This window comes from Procambarus clarkii, chromosome 36 (assembly GCF_040958095.1).
Source record: "Procambarus clarkii isolate CNS0578487 chromosome 36, FALCON_Pclarkii_2.0, whole genome shotgun sequence".
Classification (NCBI taxonomy): domain Eukaryota; kingdom Metazoa; phylum Arthropoda; class Malacostraca; order Decapoda; family Cambaridae; genus Procambarus; species Procambarus clarkii.
The window spans coordinates 8,772,795-8,791,942 of record NC_091185.1 but is presented as its reverse complement, the minus strand read 5'-3'; the positions used below and the strand labels follow the sequence as shown (position 1 = coordinate 8,791,942).

Sequence of the window (19,148 nt, the reverse complement as noted above, 5' to 3'; positions counted from 1 at the left end):
ATCCAAATCTGCCTCGCATTTCTGGGTTTTATGCAAGGTTCTAGATTCGTTCTGACTGGCTGACAATCCTCCTCCTCCTCCTTTTTTTTTTTTTTTACTCCCCCCTTGGGGCTTAGAGAGGGTTTTATCATACCTGTATGCTTGATTGGTGGGATCAGTACCATTTTTCAGGTGTTACTACCTAACTAGTGTCTACCTTAGGGAGCCGGTCGGCCGAGCGGACAGCACACTGGACTTGTGATCCTGTGGTCCCGGGTTCGATCCCGGGCACCGGCGAGAAACAATGGGCAGAGTTTCTTTCACCCTATGCCCCTGTTACCTAGCAGTAAAATAGGTACCTGGGTGTTAGTCAGCTGTCACGGGCTGCTTCCTGGGGGTGGAGGCCTGGTCGAGGACCGGGCCGCGGGGACACTAAAAAGCCCCGAAATCATCTCAAGATAACTTCAAGATCTCAAGATAACCTTATAAAGCTGCCAGGGATCAATGACCCCCACGGTCTGGTCTCTGGCCTCCCGGTTGGTCGTCTGATCAACCAGGCTATTGAATGCGCCCGATGTATGAATCACAGCCAGCACGAGGATGAGGGAAGGGGACGTTCCCTCCATGCTAGATTTGATATTTACCAGGAAGGAGGAAGAGATATTTGATATTCAGTACCTTCCTCCCTTGGGTAAAAGTGACCATGTCTTTTTGGAAATAAAGTATGCAATGCGTTATAAGCTGGAAGAAAATAAGGAGGTTGAAGCAGTTGAAAAACCAGACTTCAGGAGAGGACATTATGGTGACCTTAGAAATTTTTTTAGTGAGTATAATTGGACAGACTTGATGCTAGGCAAGGAAGTGAATGAGATGTATGGCAAGTTTTGTGAAATATATGATAAAGGCACAAAAAAATTTATACCAAAACAGAGATGCAGAACTAGGAAACAGGATTGGTTCAATAGAAATTGCGAGAGGGCTAGAGACCGAAAGACACAAAAATGGAATCAATACAGGAAGAGGCCGAACCCCCAAACATACCAGCGATACAAAGATGCGAGAAACAACTACACGGCAGTGAGGAGAGAGGCAGAAAGAAATTTTGAAAAAGGGATTGCGGACAAATGTAAAACAGAACCAGGACTATTCTATAAATTCATAAACAACAAATTGCAGGTAAAGGATAATATTCAGAGGTTGAAAATGGGAAATAGATTCACGGAAGATGAAAAGGAAATGTGTGAAACACTAAACGAAAAGTTCCAAAGTGTGTTTGTACAAAATGAAATCTTTAGGGAACCAGATACAATAAGAATTCCAGAGAACAACATAGAACACATAGAGGTGTCTAGAGACGAAGTGGAAAAAATGCTCAAGGAGCTCGGTAAGAACAAAGCAGCTGGCCCAGATGGCGTTTCACCATGGGTTCTGAGAGAATGTGCATCTGAGCTCAGCATTCCACTTCACCTGATCTTTCAGGCATCCCTGTGTACAGGAATCGTAGCAGACGGGTGGAAACAGGCTAACATAGTTCCAATCTACAAAAGTGGCAGCAGGGAAGACCCCCTCAATTATAGACCTGTATCATTGACAAGTGTAATAGTGAAAGTATTGGAAAAACTAATCAAAACTAAATGGGTAGAACACCTAGAGAGAAATGATATAATATCAGACAGACAGTATGGTTTTCGATCTGGAAGATCCTGTGTATCGAATTTACTCAGTTTCTATGATCGAGCCACAGAGATATTACAGGAAAGAGATGGTTGGGTTGACTGCATCTATCTGGACCTAAAAAAGGCTTTCGACAGAGTTCCACATAAGAGGTTGTTCTGGAAACTGGAAAATATTGGAGGGGTGACAGGTAAGCTTCTATCATGGATGAAAAATTTTCTGACTGATAGAAAAATGAGGGCAGTAATCAGAGGCAATGTATCAGAATGGAGAAATGTCACAAGTGGAGTACCACAAGGTTCAGTTCTTGCACCAGTGATGTTTATTGTGTACATAAATGATCTACCAGTTGGTATACAGAATTATATGAACATGTTTGCTGATGATCCTAAGATAATAGGAAGGATAAGAAATTTAGATGACTGTCATGCCCTTCAAGAAGACCTGGACAAAATAAGTATATGGAGCACCACTTGGCAAATGGAATTTAATGTAAATAAATGTCATGTTATGGAATGTGGAATAGGAGAACATAGACCCCACACAACCTATATATTATGTGAGAAATCTTTAAAGAATTCTGATAAAGAAAGAGATCTAGGAGTAGTTCTAGATAGAAAACTATCACCTGAGGACCACATAAAGAATATTGTGCAAGGAGCCTATGCTATGCTTTCTAACTTCAGAATTGCATTTAAATACATGGATGGCGATATACTAAAGAAATTGTTCATGACTTTTGTTAGGCCAAAGCTAGAATATGCAGTTGTTGTGTGGTGCCCATATCTTAAGAAGCACATCAACAAACTGGAAAAGGTGCAAAGACATGCTACGAAGTGGCTCCCAGAACTGAAGGGCAAGAGCTACGAGGAGAGGTTGGAAGCATTAAACATGCCAAAACTAGAAGACAGAAGAAAAAGAGGTGATATGATCACTACATACAAAATAGTAACAGGAATCGATAAAATCGACAGGGAAGATTTCCCGAGACCTGGCACTTCAAGAACAAGAGGTCATAGATTTAAACTAGCTAAACACAGATGCCGAAGAAATATAAGAAAATTCACCTTTGCAAATAGAGTGGTAGACGGTTGGAACAAGTTAAGTGAGAAGGTGGTGGAGGCCAAGACCGTCGGTAGTTTCAAAGCGTTATATGACAAAGAGTGCTGGGAAGACGGGACACCACGAGCGTAGCTCTCATCCTGTAACTACACTTAGGTAATTACACTTAGGTAATTACACACACACACACACAGAGCAAAGGAAAGGGGAACATGTTCCTGAAAATTGTATATACCAACATAGATGGAGTGAGGTCAAAAACTTTGGAGTTGCAAGATATAATCCAGCTTAGGGTCCCAGATATTGTTGCATTATCAGAGACGAAACTTGAAGGAAATATAATAAATGAAGTCATATTCCCAAGAGGCTACTCAGTTTGGAGACGTGACAGGAAAACTAGGAAGGGAGGAGGAGTGGCTGTACTGGTGAAAAAACACCTGAAGGTAAAAGAGTTAATATTTGAAAACCCTCGAGATATTAACATAATGGCATTGCAGGTCTGGAATCAGGATGATAAGCTGATAATTGTAAATACCTACAGCCCACCAGCAAGCAACACATGGACAAAGGAAGAACTGGATGACAAACGAGAGGGCCTCATAATGGTCATGAGAGATATTATTGTACAAGCAGATAAAGATAAATCACGACTGTTGATACTGGGGGACTTCAACTTTAGAGCAATAGACTGGGAGGCCTATGAAGCAAGAACGGAGGACTTTTGGACATGCAGATTTGTGAACCTCATTCTGGAGACATTCTTGTATCAACACATAAAGCAAGCCACAAGAATGAGGGAAGGAGATGTACCGTCAGTACTGGATCTAGTATTCACCAGGAAAGAAGAAGAGATTTTTGACATCCAGTACCTTCCTCCCTTGGGAAAGAGTGATCACGTCCTGTTAGACATTAAATATGCTTTAAGATATCATCTAGAAGAAAATGGGGACATTGAAACAGTTGATAAACTCGGTTTAAGGAGAGGCAACTATGGGGAACTTCAAAATTTTTTTAATGAGTGTAATTGGACAGAATTGTTGCTAGGCAAGGAAGTAAATGAAATGTATGCCAAATTTTTAAAACTATACGAGGAAGGCACACAAACATTCATACCAAAACAGAGATGCAGGGCCAGAAAACAGGATTGGTTCGACAGAAATTGTGAGAGGGCAAGAGACCAAAAGACACAAAAATGGAATCAGTATAGGAAGAGGCCAAACCCCCAAACATACCAGCGATACAAAGATGCGAGAAACAACTATACAGCAGTAAGGAGAGAGGCAGAAAGAAATTTTGAAAAAGGGATAGCAGATAAATGTAAAACAGAACCGGGCCTATTCTACAAATTCATAAACAACAAATTGCAGGTAAAGGATAATATCCAGAGGTTGAAAATGGGAAACAGATTCACGGAAAATGAAAAGGAAATGTGTGAAACATTAAATGAAAAGTTCCAAAGTGTGTTTGTACAAAATGAAATCTTCAGAGAATCAGACACAATAAGAATTCCAGAGAACAACATAGAGCGGATAGAGGTGTCTAGAGACGAAGCGGAAAAAATGCTCAAGGAGCTAAGTAAGAACAAAGCAGCTGGCCCAGATGGCGTTTCACCATGGGTTCTGAGAGAATGTGCATCTGAGCTCAGCATTCCACTTCACCTGATCTTTCAGGCATCCCTGTGTACAGGAATCGTAGCAGACGTGTGGAAACAGGCTAACATAGTTCCAATCTACAAAAGTGGTAGCAGGGAAGACCCCCTCAATTATAGACCTGTATCATTGACAAGTGTAATAGTGAAAGTATTGGAAAAACTAATCAAAACTAAATGGGTAGAACATCTGGAGAGAAATGATATAATATCAGACAGACAGTATGGTTTTCGATCTGGAAGATCCTGTGTATTGAATTTACTCAGTTTCTATGATCGAGCCACAGAGATATTACAGGAAAGAGATGGTTGGGTTGACTGCATCTATCTGGACCTAAAAAAGGCTTTCGACAGAGTTCCACATAAGAGGTTGTTCTGGAAACTGGAAAATATTGGAGGGGTGACAGGTAAGCTTCTATCATGGATGAAAAATTTTCTGACTGATAGAAAAATGAGGGCAATAATCAGAGGCAATGTGTCGGAATGGAGAAATGTCACAAGTGGAGTACCACAGGGTTCAGTTCTTGCACCAGTGATGTTTATTGTCTACATAAATGATCTACCAGTTGGTATACAGAATTATATGAACATGTTTGCTGATGATGCTAAGATAATAGGAAGGATAAGAAATTTAGATGATTGTCATGCCCTTCAAGAAGACCTGGACAAAATAAGTATATGGAGCACCACTTGGCAAATGGAATTTAATGTTAATAAATGTCATGTTATGGAATGTGGAATAGGAGAACATAGACCCCACACAACCTATATATTATGTGAGAAATCTTTAAAGAATTCTGATAAAGAAAGAGATCTAGGGGTGGTTCTAGATAGAAAACTATCACCTGAGGACCACATAAAGAATATTGTGCAAGGAGCCTATGCTATGCTTTCTAACTTCAGAATTGCATTTAAATACATGGATGGCGATATACTAAAGAAATTGTTCATGACTTTTGTTAGGCCATAGCTAGAATATGCAGCTGTTGTGTGGTGCCCATATCTTAAGAAGCACATCAACAAACTGGAAAAGGTGCAAAGACATGCTACTAAGTGGCTCCCAGAACTGAAGGGCAAGAGCTACGAGGAGAGGTTAGAAGCATTAAACATGCTAAAACTAGAAGACAGAAGAAAAAGAGGTGATATGATCACTTCATACAAAATAGTAACAGGAATTGATAAAATCGACAGGGAAGATTTCCTGAGACCTGGCACTTCAAGAACAAGAGGTCATATATTTAAGCTAGCTAAACACAGATGCCGAAGAAATATAAGAAAATTCACCTTCGCAAATAGAGTGGTAGACGGTTGGAACAAGTTAAGTGAGGAGGTGGTGGAGGCCAAGACCGTCAGTAGTTTCAAAGCGTTATATGACAAAGAGTGGTGGGAAGACGGGACACCACGAGCGTAGCTCTCATCCTGTAACTACACTTAGGTAATTACACACTCTCACACACACATACATACATACATACATACATGTTTTGTAGGCATACCACTAGGACTTGGTTGTGGCTCACTGCTTGCTTGTATTACTAAGACTTTTTCTATAGACACTTTTTTCCCTACGTTTTAACAATTGTCTGTAGTGAGACTTCACATTTTCTCACTATGAATGATCTCTTGTTTTTCATCTATCGCCATCTTCACAACTATTTTCTAAGGTTGAACTTTACCACTGACTTTCTTGGAACCCATGGCATGATATATAACAAGGACTTTTATGTTCGGAAACCAAAAAAGCACAAAATAATTAAATTCTTCACGAAGAATTCAAGCGTGATCATCACTAGGCAGCAGACACTGGTAAACTGAAGCCCCACGCTCATGGTGGACCCGTACATGTATAAACAAACTCTGAAAACCGATGCAAACAATATGTACCAAATTTAATTTTTCAGAGAAATTGAGTACGAGTACCGAAAAATACAAGAACAGGGGCACACGATAACCGAGGTTCCACTGTAGTTATATATAATATGTATATTTCAGAGGTTTCAGAGGTCAAACAGGGTCTTGGCTACCAGGTCTCATTAACGACCCTGGTCCTCTGCGGCTTTGTGTTGCTTTGGATCGGGTGTCGCTGAGGCTGATGTGGGCTCCTAGCTGATCCACTTGTCTCCTCGTCAGGGATGTGGTTTTTTCCCAGTTTGCCAGGTTCGGGAGGAAGTCTCATCTGGTTCCATCCCAGATTCGGACCTGGCTGGGTCTTGCTTGGGACTATAGGACCGTTTCCATGTCTCTCCCACCGGAGGCGTTGCTGAGGCTGTGGTCCCGCCTTCGGCTGTTTCTGGGGGTGGGTTCTGGATCACTCGGCGGTTGCTCGAGCAGTTGTGCGGGAGTTTGAACTTCGCCGTGCTGGTCTACCCATTGGGTCGAGTTTGGCTTTGGCGTTTATTCTGGTTCCTTTGAAACGCCCCTGGCGCTTCTCTCGCGATTGCTGGGTTTGCGTTGGGCAACCAGGGGCCTTGCATCGGTTGCCGAGTTGCCGGCTTCCTCTTTGGGGTTTTCGGGGTTCAGTGGCTTGGCACTTACTTGAGCCCTCGAATGTGTTCAGACACATTGTCTCTCAGCTGGGGCTTTGTGATCAGTGTTCATCAGGCCAACCTGGAGCAATGGGGTCCGTCCCTCCGTCGGGCTCACGGCACGGTGCGGGAGTTCGCAGAGGTTTGGCTGTCGCTTTGGAGGGTTCAGGTCACTCTGGGTTCGACCATCCGACTCTATTTGGACTGTTCTCCGGTGGTTCATTGCCTGACCTGGAAGGGTTCTCTTTGGTCCTTGCCTCATTGGGGCTGGTCGCTTCGAGTGGCTTGTCTGCTGGCTTCTTGGGAGTTTGGCTCTCCATGCAGTTCATATCCGAGAAGTGTCCAACGTCCTGGGTAACAGTCTGTCTCGGTTCATTCCCCTGTCCACAGAATGGACGGTTGACGCAGACTCTTCGTTGACTTTGCCGGACATATGGACTCTCGGCCATGGACCTCTTTGCATCGGCGTGGTCTCGGTGTCACCCGATCTATGTGGCGTCCTTCCCCGACTGCGAGGCTGTTGCGGTGGATGCTTTTCGGCAGGACTGGTCGAGGTGAGGTTACCTGTACCTCTTTCCCCTGGTCCAGCTGTTGCTTCGAGTTCTGACTCAATTGGAGTCGTACCAAGGAAGAGTTTTCCTTGTGGCCTCTTGGTTGCCGGCCCAGCCTTGGTTCCAGGTGCTGATTGCTCGGTGTGCGAACCCTGGACATTTTCTTCGACTCCGTCTCTTCCAGCATGTCGGACCAGTCCGGTACACGTCTGGTTCGGTCTTCTCCACTGTTCTTCGCATCTGGTATTTTTTATCAGGTTTCTCACCAATTGTATGGTGATCAGGTGGCTTAGTTGATGGTGTCCCACCGGTGAGCTTCGTCTTGGCAGTAGTATGACGTTTCCTGGCATTCTTTCCACCATTTTCTCTCTTCGTAGGTAGTCTTCTAATTTTGATTGGGTTATCTTGTCCTTTCTGTATTGGCTTTTTCAGGACCATCATTTAATTCCTAATACTGTCCCCTTATATTGTACAGCTGTTGGCTGAGCTGCTCCAGCTTGCATTCGGGGTGAATGTTACTCTGGCCCCATTCCGTAAGCTTTCTCATTTGTTTGTTTCACCTCCGACCTTTCTAACTTCAGAATTGCTTTTAAATACATGGATGGCAATATACTAAAGAAATTGTTCATGACTTTTGTTAGGCCAAAGCTAGAATATGCAGTGGTTGTGTGGTGCCCATAGCTTAAGAAGCGCATCAACAAACTGGAAAAGGTGCAAAGACATGCTACTAAGTGGCTCCCAGAACTGAAGGGCAAGAGCTACGAGGAGAGGTTAGAGGCGTTAAATATGCTAAAACTAGAAGACAGAAGAAAAAGAGGTGATATGATCACTACATACAAAATAGTAACAGGAATTGATAAAATCGATAGGGAAGATTTCCTGAGACCTGGAACTTTAAGAACAAGAAGTCATAGATTTAAAATAGCTAAACACAGATGCCGAAGAAATATAAGAAAATTCACTTTCGCAAACAGAGTGGTAGACGGTTGGAACAAGTTAGGTGAGAAGGTGGTGGAGGCCAAGACCGTCAGTAGTTTCAAAGCGTTATATGACAAAGTGTGCTGGGAAGACGGGACACTACGAGCGTGGCTCTCATCCTGTAACTACACTTAGGGAATTACACTTAGGTAATTACTTGTTCTAATTGTTCACTTCACACACAATATTTTTAGATGTTTGCATCAGCTTTGCTGATGCTCGTTGCTGCTGTGTTGGCTTCAGCTGCTTCAGTGCTGGTGCTGGGTACGGCTGTGATGGTGCTGGGAACGGCTGTGCTGGTGCTGGGAACGGCTGTGCTGGTGCTGGGTACAGCTGTGCTGGTGCTGGGTACGGCTATGCTGATGCTGGGTACGGCTATGCTGATGCTGGGTACGGCTGTGCTGGTTGATTTTCTGCTAGTTCATGAAAAATATTGACTCATTTTCGTTTGTTTCCTTCCTTTTGTCATGTCCTTGAGATAAATATCTTTCTTCATTCTTAGGTGTTGATAAAAGCCTGGTAGTTCTGAATTGACAGTTTGTGAAACAATATCAAGGAGTTTTCCAACATAGAACAATGTGTCAGCACACGTAGCAGATTGTAAACTGCTATCATTCCCATCCTCATCTTCCTCTCTGTCGTCGTCAACAGTGCCAGTAACATTTTGTATAATCTCATCATCTGTTAAATGACCAATGGGTGGATCGAATGCATCAATATCTAACCACTCCTCCACATCGTTCAGCGTCAACTCCACCTCGCCAGCAGCACCCAGTTCTTGATAAATATCATTTGAAAATCCTTCAAAATCCATATCTTCCTCAGTCACTTCATCAGCATGATCAAGCAACAGGAGTTTTTTCCAACTATTTCTTAATGTTGACTCTAACTTCATCCCAAACTTTAGCCCAGTTGTAAATGGCTTCCCTTAACACTATCCGCAGACTTTGACGTCATGTGCCCAATGGTGCGGGCGAGCGTGCGACGACGCCTAAATGTGTATACAGTGGAACCTCGATTAACAAGTGGCTCTATTAACGAGTTTTTCCAGTAACGAGCAAGCCACTCGCAGCAAATTTGTCTCTATTGACGAGCTCGCTTCTATTAACGAGCAAAACCACATGGTGCTTCTTAGCATCTCGCGGGTTCTCACAAATTCTCGGAGGTCCGACACCAATGTTGTTGTTGTATCGCACACGACAAGCATCCATCTGGATTTATTTGAGCTTTTCTTTGGGTTTTTAGTGGTTTTGCGACTACAATTTGTAACACACGATGTCTCCAAAGAAGCTGCTTGCTAAAGATAGTGTTGTCAAGAGGAAGAAAGACACAATTACTGTGGATTTAAAGAAGGAAATTATAGCAAAGCATGAGTGTGGTGTCTGTGTGATTGATCTCACAAGGGAGTATGGCAGGTCCTCATCAACAATTTACACCATTAGTAAGGGAATGAGGAGGTAAGGGAGGATCTCTTCCACTGAGATCAGGGAAGTGTTTGGAATGTTTGAAAAGGTGAACGCATTCTTGGAAAAGCTGCCCTGATAAAGCAGTGACAACCCGGTGTGTGAAAATGTTTAATTAATTTATCACTTTGTGATAACATTTTATGAAAGTGTTATCACTCTCGCAGGTATATGTCACTTGAACGTGACACACTTTTTTCTCTTGAATGCACCCAAACACCACGCTCAAGCGTCATTTGAGCAAATATTTCTATAAAATCCAATTCTTATCCGATCGACTTGGGGATTGTATACATGTTTGCCATGAAATTTCCGTTTTCTTTAATAACCACATTGCCTATTTGAGAAAACGGCATTGTATTGTATCTTCGTGGTAAGACTATTATAATGTTGACACAACGAGTGTAATCAACGTAGTTTTTTATTTGGTGCTGGTCTAACACATCCTTGTGTGACATTTGAAATGAAATTTGGGTGAAATTCCCAAGAAGATAGAGTCCGCCTGACTCAGAGGTGGATTCTCTTTCCACACCATAACCCCTCTCCTCCTTCCCACCTCCCCATCGTCTCCCTCAAGCCAGCAACTACTCTTCATAAGGTAAAGTAAATATTAAAACACTACAACAAAACATTTATATTTACATGTGCAGTATTATATTTACATAAAAAAAAAGTCATACAAGTATGGATGTTTTTGGGAGTGGAACGGATTAAATTTATTTCCTTTATTTTAAATGGGGAAATTTGTTTCTTAAGATGAGTTTTCCAGGTAACGAGCTCGGTGCCAGAACGGATTAAACTCGTTAATAGAGGTTCCACTGTACTCGTTTCAGTTTTCTCATCTTAATTCTGGTACTACATCGTTCGTTTTGGTATCATTGTGTTCGCAATTAAATTCCCTGCAAATGTATATGCATATAATGTCCAAAAGCCTGGCGACACTCCCCACAGCAAAGCCTAAAGTCAGAAAAGTTACTCGTGAGCGCCCAAAATCAGTAAATTTTTTATACTCGTTTCAGTTTTCTCGCCTTAATTCTCGTGCTACGTCGTTTGTTTTGGTATCATTGTGTTCGCAAATAAATTCCCCACAGGTGTATATGAATATAATGTACAAAAGCCTGGCATGCCTCCCCACAGGAAAGCCTAAAGTTACCCGTAAACGAGCTGTAGTATACTGAGGCAGGTCGGACCGCGTGACCGGGAACCACGCGCTCGGTCGACCCAAATGTGTACCAACAAATATCGGAAGTCAAGTCACATTTTTCGATGAAATTTACATCGTAACTCGAAATTATCGTAAGTAGGGGCAATCGTAAGTCAAGGTGCCACTGTATATTTTTGGTTTTATTTGGTTTAATTTAATTAGGATAATAAAAAGCTATTAATACACTGGTTTTAGAAATGTTTTATTAATCTGAAACTTTCAAAGTCATGGGTCACTGAACTATGAAGACACAGATGAAGGAAAACCAAGTGAGATTTACAGTACAGTATTTCCTTATCTGTCCATCCTAACTCACCTTGTTTCATCACAAAAAATGTCTATAAGGAGATTTTACCACATGTAGCTAGCTAATCACGCTTCAGCCTTTAAATTAATTTACAAAGATACGTGTGCCACAAATCAGTGAACGAAAATCATGGAAACTCGGTCGTTTATTTGTGTGGACCACTCTGGTTGGTGTCTGGTTCATATGGTTCACTTGTTGTGTGGTTCTCTTAATTGTGTGATCTAACTTGTCTTATGAAGGAATTATTAATTGTAATCTGTGATAGAATGAGAAAGTTTTTCACAACTCTGTGAACTCTGTCCCATCATCATAAGCTTGTGGACCACTTGTGTGATCCACTTGTGTGATCGAACTTGTCATATGAGGGAATTATTAATTGTAATCTGTGATCGAATGGGAAAGATTTCCACCAGTCTGTAAACTCTGTCTCGACATTGTGAGCAAATTCCGAACATCCCCCACTTCAGGGAACCATTGTTCTTCGAACCGGGTGAGTAAATCCGGCCGGAAAAGTATGCAAACTAGCCGGAGATTCGTTGAATTGGGGTATGTTGAATCGAGGTTGTACTGTGGTTAAGTTGCTATCTCTGATAGTGTGCTTAACCGATCAGTTACAGAGTTCAATTGGCTTACGAGGGACCACGAGCCAGAACCTGACCCCCATCTACAGAGGCGCAGGGAGCATTGGCACTTATGATAAAAATATTGTTTTAATTTATTCATGCCTGCCACCACCGAGGAAGGCATCCTGAAAGTCAGCAAAACAAAACCAAAATCCAATGCTGGCTTCAGACTCCTTCAACATTCCAAACAAACGATTGAAACTTCGTGAAACAGCACTTGCTCGTTCGCCTCACCTTCCCCTTGTTTGGGGGGAGAAGACAGGCAGTTTGCGGTCAGCTTGCTGCTTGACCATCAGTTCTATGAAGTTGGCAACAACCCTGATGACCTGGAGGAAGGGAGAATGTGGGCAGTGGGAATGAGGTCTGTTGAAATGATGGGTATGACCCCAATTGGTCATTGCCTGGGAAGCACCAAAAGACAGAGGGATGGTCAGAGGAGGGGTGATAATGGTACTGAGAATCAGTAGGGCTCACGACGGATGAAAAAAGAGTGAGAAGGTTGAAGGTTGAGAAGTAACACAAATAAGGCAGAGAAAGGTGATGAGTCACAATAACGTGGCTGAAGAATGTTGACCAGACCGCACACTAGAAGGTGAAGGGACGACGACTGTTATTCTTCCTTCTATTGATACTCGTCCCTCTCTTTGGCTTCGCTATGTTGATGACATTTTTGCTTTATGGCCTCATGACCTTAGTCTTTTCCAGCCTTTCCTCTCCTCTCTTAACAATCTGGCTCCTATTCATTTCAAGGTTGAATGGCAATTTAATTTTCTCCTACTTTTTCTTGACGTTCATGTTCACAGCTCTGTGTCCAGATTCTCTTTCTCTGTCTACCGTAAACCCATGCATAGTGGCATGTACACTCACTTCTTTTCCTACCATCCTCCTTCTGTTAAGAAAAGTGTCCTCGTCTCTCTCTTCCTCCGCGCTCTACACCTCAGCCACCCTCAGTTTCTTGATTCTGAAATTGCCTTTATCTATAAATTATTCTCTCGCCTTGGTTACCCTTTACATTTCATCAACTGTGCCTACTCTCAAGCTAAACGAAATTTCTTTCATCCTAAAACTGCTTCCAACACTGTTCCAACACTGTCAAGCACTGTACTATGCCTTCCCTTCATATCTGAACTCAAAACTTTTACCAATACCTTTCGTCCTCTTGACATAAAGCTCGCCTTTCAACAAACTAACACACTTCGTAACAATCTAGTTCACACTGCTCCTGCTTCTAATGCTACTGGTGTCTACTCTATTTCCTGTTCGTCTTGTCCTCTCCAATACTTTGGCAAAACTGGTCGTACACTGAATGACAGACTTAAAGAACACAAGAGAAGTGTTAAGTCTGCAGACACTACCAATGCTCTCTTCTGTCATGTGAGGGATTCTAATCATCGTATTGATTGGTCTTCCTCCAAAATAATCTTTCTTGCCTCTATTCTACACAGACGCCGTCTTGTTGAATCAGCTCTAATACACAACGTACCCAACATGAACTCGAGTCCTGGCTTTGTTGCTGTGGACTCTTCCCTTTCACAGTATATACTCAAATGTTCTAATCTTTCTAACGTGACCTAACATAAGCTTACCCTTCCATTTATCTTAATTTCTCTTTCCTTTTCTTTCTCTCTCTTTTCTGTTCATTGTTTTCTCTTACGTTCCCTTGCTATCCTCTTCTTATTCCTATTACTATCCCCTTCTCATTCAGTGGCTATAATAGGAGCTGCCTCGTATGGGTCAATGGGCCTTCTGCAGTTCTTATTCCTACTACTATCCCCTCTTACTACACCTTACCTTGCCCCTCACCTCTCTCTTGCCTATATATTGCCTGCATCAACTTCCTCATCACTATGTGATTGCACAAAACACTCAAAATGCAATCATACACACAGACTCAAAAGCTGCACTTCAAATACTAGGACAAAAACAATGGAAAGATAATGTGGAAATAATTACCACCATTTTGTATCTTGGAGCAGTCGCTAAAGGCAAAGGACTCAACATAACTTTAAACTGGATCCCATCCCATATTGGAATCCCATTAAATGAAAAAGCTGATGAAATTGCTAAATTGGCAACTCGTCATCCAGTGATACATAAAACAATTCAACCCAGCCTAGAGAACATAAAAAACATCATCACCAAAACTCTCACATCTCAACAAAGCCGACCTACACCAGAGAATAGCTGAAGGTTCGCCATCTGCAACATGGTATCTTCAGGCAACCAAATTAGAAAGGTTAAATATCCCAAAAGGAATCCACAGGGAAATAGCAGTTAGGTTATATAGACTACGTCTAGGTTACAGATGCAACGGGGAGATTGGTGAACCCCGACAGAGAGAGAGTGCATCTTCTGCCAAACTGTCACAGAAAAGCCATTACTTCACTATCTTCTGGAATGTGAAGCAACCAATGACCTTAGAAGAGCTTTAAGATTTCCTGAATCATGCAGTGGCCACCCTGAAGCCATCAACACAGCCACTCTCCTGGTCAACAAAGGTGTCCAGCAGCTGGACACCCTCATAAAGACTGTGAAGCAGTATCCTCCCCCGCGATAACAGCTTGATGGTTAAATGCAAACTCAGAATACTGAGAAAAAAAAAATTGTACCACTTACGGGCTATTCATGCCCGTGCCACCTCTTGGGTGGCTTAATCTTTATCATCATCATTATTCCTCATCACAATCAACTTGAGAATGATCCGGGACGGATCGAAACGTCGTCGTCCCTTCACCTTCTAGTGTGTGGTCTGATCAACATGGCAGAGAAAGTCTGGGAAGAAAGATTAGAATTATGAGATGATGTAACCAGAGGAACACAGTGGCTTCAGACTGCAGAGGGGCAAGAGAAGGTCAACTGTTGGAGGTGTCAGGGTATAATGCTTAAATGGTTGTGGAACTGAAGAAGGGGGGAGTAGAGTATTGCAGTGTATTGTATGAGCATAATCCAAGTCAGGGAAGTGGGAAAGGCACCAAACCTGGCATCTTTTCTCTGGAAAGATAAATGGTCTCGATGTTAACCAGACCACACACTAGAAGTTGAAGGGACGACAACGTTTCGGTCCGTCCTGGACCATTCTCAAGTCGATTGTGAAGAGGAGGTAGAGACAGGCAATAAATAGGCAAGAGAGAGCTGAGGAGGAAAGTTAAGGTGTAGGGGATAGTAGTAATAATGAGAACTGCAGAGGACCTATTGGCCCATACGAGGCAGCTTTAGGAGCTGCCTCGTATGGGCCAATAGGCCCTCTGCAGTTCTCATTATTACTACTATCCCCTACACCTTAACTTTCCTCCTCAGCTCTCTCTTGCCTATTTATTGCCTGTCTCTACCTCCTCTTCACAATCGACTTGAGAATGGTCCAGAACGGACCGAAACGTCGTCGTCCCTTCAACTTCTAGTGTGTGGTCTGGTCAACATACTTCAGCCACGTTATTGTGACTCATTGCCTGCAAATGGTCTTGATGTTTCAGGTTGAGGATGGCTTGTTCAAATTTATAGTCTATACATGATTGAGAAAAGACAGGGAGGGCATCACTGTAGTTGATGCAGTAAGCATGGGGAGAAGAACAATCCAACTTAGAATAGCTAGGTTTGTCACATATAAAACAAAAGGACACCTTACTACTATCCCTTGAGCTTTCATATCCATATTTCCAGAAAGGGAATGTACACAGGTATAGAGAGAGGGAATGTGTTCCAGTGCATCTGGCACCAGCAGGATTTACTGAAGATAGAAGGACTTAACTATCAGAAGTGATCTTAACACGAAGAGGTTTATGACATTAACCATGACAGAATTATGTGAATATATCAATCAAGATAATAAAATATCACTGAACTTCAAGGATGTATTTAATGTCTTTGTGTCATTTTTAAAGTCCCTCATGTGGCATGGGGTGGGAGGATGACTGTGCTGATACTAACAAATAAATGCACTGTGTTTTGGAGAGCTCACCAATGCACATGAGGGCAGCTAGGCAGTCAGCTGGCTCACTAGCAAGGGCCTCAACAGCACGTGTGATTAATGGTAGCATGCAAATCTAGTCACCAAGGTGTTTAAGAACTGCATTTATAATGGATAATGGACTTGACTTGATAATGGACCAGGATGGACCAAAACGTCATAGTCTCCTCATAGCTTCAGCCATATCATTGTGACTAATCATCTGCACTGCATTTAGATGGTTAAGATACATTTCTGCATTTTTAGGCTTAGCAATGCTATATTATGGTATTAATAGCTATTTCCTTTACAAAATTCTGCCCAGCCACATGGACTGGGCAGTAGAGTGACGGTCTTGTCTCTTGCAGGTCACCGTTCAAACCTCGACCATTCAAGTGGATGGGCACCATTCCTTCCCTCAGTCTTATCCTAAATCTGAGTCCTCATATACCTTCCAAGTGATATATAGTCCTAATGGTTTAATGCCTCCTCCTGATAATTCCCTTATCTTAACAAAATTATAATATAAATTGTGTACAGTAATTCTATAAAAGGAATACTTTTTCTCTTTAGCATTATTAACATACCGTTTTCAACAGGTGGATATCATTTCTGGTACGAAAAAGCCACTTGAAGAGGAAGCCAAAAAGCGAAAATCCAGGTTTGACCAAGGAGGTCCATCCAATAATGTTATCAAGCCCATGATAGTTCCTCCAACCCTCACATCTGTACCATCAGGAACTAAAGCTACCATAGATGCTTTTGGTAGCCTCAAGAAAACAAAATAGAGTACCTAAGTCTCAATTGATGTGTATTTAGGATTTTATATAACAAAGTTTTTATTACAAAAGTGCTGACTGCATTTGCTATTATTATATTTAAGTCTTTCATACATGTTATAAATCTGTAAAGAATGCGAGTACACTGTCCTCCCATGTCTTACTCAGACTGTATTGTACCTGGAGAGTTGTTAACAATTTTTGTTTTGAAGGCAGCAGCAGCAGCGGTGGTGGTTTCATAAGAAAACTACAAATTAGTTCATGACAAAAGTCTATACTCATTTCAGTAAAAGCTACACATTAAGGGATAGAGGAGCATCTTACATGTGTCAATACTACATAATGTAAAAATATAAAATTATTTACATATCTACAAATATGAACTTGAAAGAATAAACTTTTCAGTATACATATAAAAGCTCTATTCATAAAACAAAAATAAATGCTGAGTGAATTAATGTATATTTCATATGATGTTTAGCTACCCACAGCTTTAAGCCACCATAAACTTCTTTACAGAAAACAATGAGACTTTCAGTTTGTGAACACCTGCCCTGGAGATTCCATTTACAGTAACTATAAAACCTTCAACATACAAGAGCACTTATTTCATACTGATGTGGCTTACACTAATATATTGCCAGTAACATTTGAAACAATTTATAGGAAACTTTTAAATCTCTAAGCAATGTCAAATACTTGTGTGCAGTCTTTGAACATGAAGCTCAATACTGCAATAAATAATTAATTGAATCCCTAATACAGTATTTCAGAACCTGGGGCCAGATTCACGAAGCAGTTACGCAAGTACTTATGAACGTGTACATTTTTCCTCAATTTTGACGGCTTTGGTTACATTTATTAAACAGTTTACAAGCATGAAAACTTCCCAATGAACTGTTGTTATTGTTATAAACAGCCTCCTGGTGCTTCGGAGCTCATTAACTGTTTAATAATTGTAAACAAAGCTGCCAAGGATTGAGAAAAGATGTACAGGTTCATAAGTGCTTGTGTAACTGCTTCGTGAATCTGGCCCCTGGTGTCAGAGTAGTGCACGTGTTGCTATACGAAATACAGAAATATAAACATTCCAACACTACATGGCTTCCATTTATTGTGGAGAAGGAGGGGGGAGGGGGGTCAGGGTTGAACAAAACTAGTTCAACATACATTGATGACAATTTAGAAGTTTGCTAAGAACAATGAGCTGTAATCATGTACTGTAGTTTTCAAAGCATATATTTCAGTTTTTCTGTGGGGAGCCCCTACGGCTCCCTGGAGCTTATCGGGCTAATGTGTGTTATGTTAGACCGGGACATTAGCTAAGGAGTTCAGACCTACCAGGGACCAGCGCCAGAACCTGGCCCCTTCAGAGAGGTTTCAGGGAGCAATGGCCCTGGAAAACCCCATATGGTTGGGGGTTTTCCTTATCTGCCATCGACCGGGGTTAGGCACCCAGAAAGGTAGGCGTAACAAAACAAACCCCACATGGTAAGAAACTACAACAAAAACCGAACAGAGAGGTAGAAAACTCCCTACAATCCCAAGGAAACAAGCAAACAAGCAAACATCTCACTTTACTGCCGCGCCGATCGTCCGCGCAGCCCTCCCCACCCCGGGAGGGGGAGGGGGGAGCCCCGGACCTACCGCGCCGGCTGCCAAGCTCCAGTTCGTTCGCTAATGTCAACCGGGATTGACGCTTCTCTGGCCTCAGTTTCCTAGGCGGTGTTTGCCTTGTGTGGCGTTCACTGCCGTGTGTTGTGGTGTGCGGTGGCCAGGAGTACTTCATCAGTGCCGGGGCTGCATGTGCTTAGTGGCTGACTTCCCTAAGCGCCCTGTGAGTACTGCCCTTGCGTTACAGGGTTATCTTCCCTGGGGCGTTCGGGAACCATTCCCGTAGAGGTTCTTGCTGCTCGGCATTTGCCTCGCCCTTGGGGCCAGCTGGGGCTTGGGGCCCTTGTTTGGCCCTGGGTAGGGATTGGTATTGTGCTGGTTAGGGCGTCAAGGTGTTGCGCAGCCTGCCACCTAAGCGGCGGCCGGTTTCTGTTGCCTCTGGAGACGGTGTACTTTTGCGGGGTTTTTCTTTTGTTTTTCATATTCTTGCCTGGTGGGGGTCTGCCTAAGGTGGTTATAGTTCCACTGGTAGTGTTTGGCGGCCCTCTGCTAGGCCCCCGTGCTTGTACACGTCTCGGGGGTTTTCAGTGCTATAATCTACCCTCTTGTTATGTTTGGGTTTCTTAACCGGTTAGCAACACCTTGCCCGGGCTTCCCGTAGTTGTTACCCTACGGGCCCTGGAAACCCCTGTCTGGGCTCGGGGGACCATTGAATGTGTCTTCCGGGTTCCAACCCGTCTTGTACGGGATCGTTGGTTGCTGTTCCCTTGTCTCCGGGTGACAGTCGCCATTTTTACC

General features: G+C 42.6%; 1 protein-coding gene across 5 annotated transcripts in view; it reads left to right on the top strand.

The window, feature by feature from the left end:
* Window positions 1–17,779, top strand: part of LOC123756093 (SAP30-binding protein) — a 154,013-nt gene extending 136,234 nt beyond the window's left edge. For all 5 annotated transcript variants that reach the window (XM_069336543.1, XM_045739088.2, XM_045739089.2 and 2 more), the window contains one exon: window positions 16,557–17,779. In XM_069336543.1, coding sequence (XP_069192644.1) covers window positions 16,557–16,745 — 189 coding nt within the window. In that variant the 3' untranslated portion in view covers window positions 16,746–17,779. The remainder of the gene's footprint in view (window positions 1–16,556) is intronic.
* The last annotated feature ends 1,369 nt before the right edge of the window (window positions 17,780–19,148 follow it).